The sequence below is a fragment of the Coenobita brevimanus genome, chromosome 80 (genome assembly GCF_032717465.1).
Source record: "Coenobita brevimanus isolate Jiangsu-jjx chromosome 80, ASM3271746v2, whole genome shotgun sequence".
NCBI classification, from domain to species: domain Eukaryota; kingdom Metazoa; phylum Arthropoda; class Malacostraca; order Decapoda; family Coenobitidae; genus Coenobita; species Coenobita brevimanus.
The window spans coordinates 54,596,231-54,604,038 of NC_137033.1; the positions used below are offsets into that span (position 1 = coordinate 54,596,231).

Genomic DNA, 7,808 nt, shown 5'->3' on the forward strand with positions numbered 1-7,808 from the left:
TATGTAAGGTGTATGATAGAGTGTTAATTATGAGAGTTAGAGAGGGTACAGGGGGAGTGATTGGTGATGAGCAGTGTGGCTTTAAGAGAAGGAGGGGATGCGTGGATCAGGTGTTCGCTGTGAGACAAGTGTGTGAAAAGTATTTAGCGAAAGGAAAGGATGTGTTTTGGGCATTCATGGATTTAGAGAAAGCGTATGATAGAATTGATAGGGAGGCTATGTGGACTGTTTTAAGATTGTATGGACTTGATGGTAGGTTACTAAAAGGGTGAAAAGTTTTTATGTAAATAGTAAAGCGTGTGTATGAGTGGGAAATGCTGTGAGTGATTGGTTTCCCGTGAGAGTGAGGCTGCGACAGGGATGTGTGATGTCGCCTTGGTTGTTTAATATTTATATGGATGGTGTTGTAAGGGAGGTAAATGCAAAAGTTTTAGGTGGAAGTCTGAGTCTGGTGAATGTTGATGGTGGAGAGTGGAATCTGAAGCAGCTGCTGTTTGCAGATGATACTGCACTGGTGGCTGATTCAGAAGAGAGACTGAGACAGTTGGTAGAGGAGTCTGGAAGGTTGTATGATAGGAGGAAATTGAAAGTAAATGAGAAGAAGAGTAAAGTGATGAAGTGTACGAGGTTGGTAGATGGTAGGAGGATGAATATAGTTCTGAATGGTGAGTTGCTTGAGGAGGTAGAGTTTTTTAAATATTTAGGGTCACATGTTGCTGTGGATGGAAGAATAGATACAGAAGTGAAGTTTAGAATGAATGAAGAAGGTAAGATGCTGGGAGGAATGAAAAAAGTGTTTAGATGTCGTTTGCTTAGAACGGATGTAAAGAGAAGGCTATATGAGGGTGTTGTGGTACCGACTGCGTTATATGGGGCTGAAACATGGAATATGGGTGTAGCAGAGAGGAAAAATTTGAATGTAACGGAGATGAGATGTCTGAGGAGTATGTGTGGAGTGACGCGTATGGATTGAGTGCGAAATGATGAAGTGCGAAGGAGAACTGGAGTTGTTCGGGAGATGGCTGGTAGAGTTGAGCAGAGGGTGTTGCGATGGTTTGGGCATATGGAGAGAATGGATAATAAGCGATTGGTGAAAAAGATAACTAGATCTGATGTGAGAGGTGTAAGGCTGAGAGGGAGACCACGAATAGGATAGATGGACAGTGTGAAGAGAGCGCTGGATGCGAGAGGGATGTCTGTTGAGCAAGGAAGAGCGGCTGTGCGTGACAGAAATAGAGAGAAATTGTGAATGAATAAATGATGACGCAGCCCTTAGGGGATATTCTCCCGCATTTGGTCTGATCAGCTATTCAGGTCAGGTGCGGGTAAGGGGATGGGTCTATTATGATGTGGCAGGGGTAAACCAGCTCTGCTGTCGGGCCCTGCTGCGGATGTCACTGATTGCACTGCGCAGTTGACCCTTGTGCGGTGTGGTGCGGTGAGGATCTGTCCCTTCTCCCTTCTGGGGCTAAGATGCGAATGAATGTGTTTGAATGGATGAGTAAACGGGGAGTGTGTCGTCCTGTCTCGGCTACCTCCCTTTCCTTGGGGGAAGCAGCCTAGGTATATATATATATATATATATATATATATATATATATATATATATATATATATATATATATATATAGTTTCCTACGAGTTCGAAATTGGTGACTGTAGGTCAAGGTTAGAGGCTATTCCGAGCCGCGCTAGATATGTATCGGCTCACCGGCTGGTGGGATTCTCTTAGGGGGCCTCTAGTTACTGATAATGTCATTCAAACTTTAGTTCCTCTTTATAATTTTATCACGAATTTTCTACCCTTATATCGCCACAGAATAACATATTACAAAGAGTGAATATTCGAATACCGAAATAGTTAACAGTCGCCGCTTAAATCTCCCTCCAGTAAATAGGCAATATTACACCATTGTCTATAGTAAAATACTTCAATATTGAAGCCACAAGGGATATTCAATTAACTGAACAATGCCAATGAATCATATATTGTCTTTATTATTTTAAATGTAGTCCACTAGGGACGCGGAGTAGAGATTTCATTCCCCGAGGCCAAACAGACCGGCTACGCTCAAGGGATGACAATACACACCTCCATATGTTGTCAGTTAGACGCTAATACCAGTACTGAATCATTAATACTGAACACATGCTAGCGCTAACCCATTCAGCACTATTTTGACGGTATTTGGGACGGTGTTTTCCACACACGTGAGTGGGATTTGCAGATCAGTCATGATTGTTAATGTTTCTCAATTCCTCAGGCATTTCCGTGTCCCAGACCAGGATCGATCATGCGACCTTTGGCAGTTCACTCTTCCACCTGACCACTACATTTCTAGCTTTGTGTAATCTTTGAAAATATGCAGTATTCAGTTTTCCTACCTTTCATATCCAGAGACACAACACTACATTATTACAGACAATATATATTCAGTCATTAACATCATCTCGACCCCAAATCCTACCTCAGGAAATGGTGAAAATAAATATCAGAAAGATTAAGATGATGATGATGTTGATGTTGAAGATGATGATGATGATGGTCATGACTTGAGTATTCTCTGATCATAATAATTAAACACACACACACACACACACACACACACACACACACACACACACACACACACACACACACACACACACACACACACACACACACACACACACACACACACACACACACACACACACACACACACACACACACACACACACACACACACACACACACACACACACACACACACACACACACACACACACACACACACACACACACACACACACACGCACACACACACACACACACACACACACACACACACACACACACACACACACACACACACACACACACACACACACACACACACACACACACACACACACACACACACACACACACACACACACACACACACACAGCCCCGGCTAAAGGTTTATCAAGTGAATACGACATATACTGTACGTGTTGCAGGAAAATTTTGCTTGGTTACAAAAATCCTGGGCACACACAGCAATATCATGATACTGCGTTGATATGAGAGTGGCTGTGGTGTTGATGACGATCATGGAGGCTGTGGTAGCAGTGGTAGTGACTGTGGTAGTTGAGAGGGTGACTGTGGTGGTGACCGTGGTGACGATCATTGTGTTGAAGGATGGTGATGTATTTATCACTGTGGTGGCGGTAGGTGGTAACTGGTATTCGTGGTGGTGATTGTGGCAGTGGTGGGTGGAAGATGTGGTGGCGATAATTATGTGGTCTTAGTGGTAGGTGTGGTGACTGTGATGGTGGCAGCTAATGGTGTGTGTTATGATGCATCTACTGGCAGAGTGATGTATGCTACTACTGTCGATGATGGTGTGATGTATTGCTGTGGTGTGGTGTGGTGTATTAGTAATATAGTGATGTGAAGTGGAACTGTGAAGCACAGTGTAAAGTGGTGCTACATACCGAAGTGTAATGTAGTGGCGTGTAGTGGAATTGAGTGTGATCTGTAGTGTACTGTGGTGTGACAGTGTAATGTGGTACATTTATGATTTAGTGTGGTGTAGGGTAGCGTGGTGTGGCGTACTGTAGCACTGTGTGGCATGGTGCTGTGTGGTGTAGTGTGAAGTGGTGTGGTGAAGTGCAGCGTACTACTGTGTGATGTGGAGTAGTGTAGTGTGGGACAGGATATTTTAATACAGAGTGGTGTAATGTAGAGTATGGTGAGATATGTTGAAGTGTGGCATAATCTGGTGTGGTGTGGTGCGGCATAGTGTGTTGTTTTTAATGCCGCGTAGCATGGTGTGGTGTGATACAGAATGGCATAGTGTAATATGATATAAAATAATGAAGTGTATTGCACTGTATTGTAGTGTGGTGTGGTGTGGTGTGGTGTGGTGTGGTGTGATGTGGTATGCTGCCTACAAAACACCTTAGATGGGTCGGACACGTGTTCCTCATGCCTGAGCACCGCCTTCCCCGCCAGGTTCTGTATGGCCAACTCCCTGCAACACGTCGCAACTCAGGGGGACAGAAGAGATATAAAGATCATACAAGAACAAGTCTGAAGAAATGCAGCATCATACCAAAAGATCTTGAAACCAATGCCTCTGACAGAAAACAATGGCTAGCCCTCTGCAGCGAAGGAATCATTAATCTTGAACAAGCTCGGAACCTGGCCAGATAAGAGCGTAGACAACTGAGGCACAACCGAAACAGAGTTCTCCCAGCAAACCGGACCTGACATGCCAACTGTGTGGCAATGTTTGCGGATCAAGAATTGGTTTGCACACACGCTGGCACCAAAGACTGAGAAACACACCATCTTAGTGAGTATAGCAGCCACCGTCTTCTATGGTAGAAGAACAGCTTTAACTATGGAAGGTATGGTATGGTATGGTATGGTATGGTATGGTATGGTACGGTACGGTACGGTACATTACGGTACGGTGCGGGGTGGTGTGATGTCCTGTGGTGTGGTATGACATGGTATGTTATGGTATGGTATGGTATGGTATGGTATGGTATGGTATGGTATGGTGTGGTGTGGTTAGGTGTGGTGTGGTAAGGTGTGGTGTAGTACAGGATGGTGTTCTTGTTGCAGTACCCCACCGTGTGACTAAGCAGACCCATCAACGAAGGCAAGCAACCGCCCCTGCAGGGCAATCCCGTGCAGTTAGTGTAATGTGGTGTACAGCATAGTGTAGTGTAGTGTAGTGTAGTGTAGTGTAGTGTAGTGTAGTGTAGTGTAGTAAAGTGTATTTCGGTTTGGTGAGGTGAGATGTGGTGTGATAAATCCCTATATCCTGGCGTGAATTGCAAAGTAGGTTGGGAGTGCAGTGGTGCTGTATGAAATTACTGTGGTTCACCCAGGTGAAATGATACTGACACGTTGCCACTAAGCCACCCTGGCTCTAAATGCAATGTTAATAACTGTGTTTTCTGAAATATCGCAGCTTTAGTTCTTGTGGTTCCACATAGTCATCATCTCGGTAAATAGTTTGGTAAATACGCAAGCCAGAAGGAAGGGGGAAGGGGAAGGAAAACCAACTGCTAAAAAAATCGAGAAAAGACACAGGAACATTTGTTTTCACCTCCTTCTATACACTGAATGCACACACAGCTCTGTTCTGTTACCCACTTGTGGCAACGACTAAAATTACAACTTGTACCTGAAACGAGTAAGAACTTGAAACGAAAGGTGTATTTTAACTTGAAGCTGTTGTCCTACGTTGGAAAAACTTAGGAAGGTAAAAAGTAAGGTGTGTGGCAGGTGGTGGAGTGAGGATGTGGTGGTGGTAGTATCTTTCCGTTATTTAAGGTGGTTGTTGTTGTGGCCTGTGGCTTATCTGGACTTGAACCAGGTGGACTACAGGCTAAAGTTTCCGTTTTCTGGAGAACTTCATCCGCCTTTCGTAGGATAGGGAGGGAGATGAGGGACAAATTTGTATTACCAGTCAGTTCCGCTGCCCGGTTGTAGCAATGCCACCTTGTGAAAGTGTTCCTCTTCAGCACGTTTTAGCAGATAAACACAATGAACAAGAAGCGCAGGAAGAACACAATGACAGTCCATGGCCGGAATTCTCACCGGCAAAGGAAGCTTCCTTGCACCTCTTCCTTAGCCATTTATTTTTGGATATGGCTAGTTAGTATCAATTTCCACGTTATTTATGCCGAGTATGGTGTTATTCGAATGATTCAAATGACACAGAACAGGATAGTAAAGGGGAATAAGCAAAGTAAATCACATAGGAAGAGGTGTTAGGGAGCCTCCTTACCCGACGAGAGTACGGACCCATATATTTTTTCTAATTCTTATTTCTGGACGTTTATATAATGAGGTCTCGTAGGTAAACAGCGAAAGGATGGCTTTAGTAATGTTGCTCGTAATTAAAGAAAATGAACAAGGATGAAGGATAAAAGGTTATACTCGTACTTTGTTGATACTCCACACAAATATTCATTTCAACCTTTTCTAATTACTTGTAGGCGATTATTAATGGGTCCTTAAAGGTAGGGAGTGAAATGGTTAGTAACTGTTCACGGAAGTAAAACCACTGGATATGGAGGAAGGATGAAATGCAACATCTGCTCTTTTCTGACATACAAGCATTTATTTCATCCCTTCCAGTACTAGAACGTCAAATCTTTGCTAATTTTTTTCAGCCTCTAGACGATTTCTTAGTGCAACCTCGCGGGTGCACAGTGAAAGGTTGAGGTTAGTAGTTTTTCTTGAGTACAGCAAAGAAACCTTAATGGTAATTAAGATTTTTCTTGCCTCCTGTAGATGACTTTTAAACACAGACTCATGGTGGATAGTGAAAAGACGGCATTGGTAGTGATGCTTGGAGGCAAAGTCACTGAATGTGTAGACAGGATAAAAGCCAATGCAATGCCTTTAATGCATATGCAAACGTTTGTTCGATATTGTTATACAAATTTAACTGGTGCGTATAACAAAGAGCTTTCACTCGTGCATTATTCTCTGTGATGCAGTATGAGTGCAATATTCTGTTAGCATATGCACCTGCTGTTTGTTGGCCGTATCATATCCCAGGCAGTTGATGCAATTAATTTACAACTGTTCTTATATTTTATTACGGTACATATATTTTTCTACTGCAGCAGATAAGGCGCCTGATGCTATAATGGTTAGAATGCCCCAGTAGGAGTAATGGTCATGCACAGCAGCTTCGATCCCAAAGAGGTGACTGGTGGTTTCAGTCAAGTAATATCATCATTATCTACGATTACATGTACTGGAGTATGGTTGCCTAGCCTCGGGTTCCTACACCTCAACGGGGTTTATACGTCACTGGCCGGTACAGGTTGTACCTGGGCGATCGGCAGACATCTGGCGAACTTGTGATAGTGCACTCGCGCCAAGGTGACTGCCCGACTCAAGGCCCAAAGATGTTCTATGTCTTGGCCCGACTCTTCCGCCATTTCGTCTCTTTATATTAACCAGCATATGACACTGAGTCACCTTCTCTACTGTCAACCATTACTTTAGTCATGTTCATTCTAACATCTCTCCACTCAGAGACAATCGCAATATTCAGAACCAGTCTACAGATATCACATTCACCACCAGCAAGCAGCACAGCATCATCTGCATACATAGGATTTAAAATACTTCATCCTTTAACTTTACTTTTCCCCTTTTCCTTCGCTAGTGTACTGACCTCCTCATATTCCCATGTCTGTAAAGGCCATATGGCAGCCATTATGGCAGCCTACTGTACAGTCATAGGCTCATCACACACATACACTTGTCCAACACTTAAACTGAACCACTCACTCCTTCATCTACCCATACAAATGCCTCACTACCCTTTTTTATTACATTGCACATTCTCAGTGGCACAGGTTTTGCAGCACTGTTTAATTAGCATATTGTTTTGCACAATACGCCATACTATTCTCTTCCATGTTTCTATTTATTTTCTGTATCAAAATACACTACTGTTAATTTATATTTGTAACATGACATGCTGATATTACGGTAAAAAGAGCAAAATAAATCGCTACAGAAAATGTAATACGAAATGTTGCGAGCCAACGAAAAGGCGGCCCTATAACGATACGCTAATATACATCACTGTTATCCAGTGGACAGTTCGGTTGAGGTGATTCTCACTCTACCTGCTGCTCCAAACACCCTTTAGTTCTACCAATCCTCCACTATCTCAAAAATTAACATGTGTGGCACGTACAGTAGGAACTCATACTGACACATAGGAACGGATTAATGTTAAGCCTATTCCTGAGTCAGAGACACACATGAAAAATTACTATAATAGGTCATTCTTAG

General features: G+C 43.1%; 1 protein-coding gene across 1 annotated transcript in view; it reads right to left on the reverse strand.

The window, feature by feature from the left end:
• Nucleotides 1–6,940, reverse strand: part of LOC145409360 (uncharacterized) — a 108,175-nt gene extending 101,235 nt beyond the window's left edge. The window contains exon 1 of the mRNA XM_080279830.1: nucleotides 6,830–6,940. Within this exon, the coding sequence (XP_080135956.1) occupies nucleotides 6,830–6,940 (111 nt within the window). The remainder of the gene's footprint in view (nucleotides 1–6,829) is intronic.
• Between the last annotated feature and the right edge of the window lie 868 nt (nucleotides 6,941–7,808).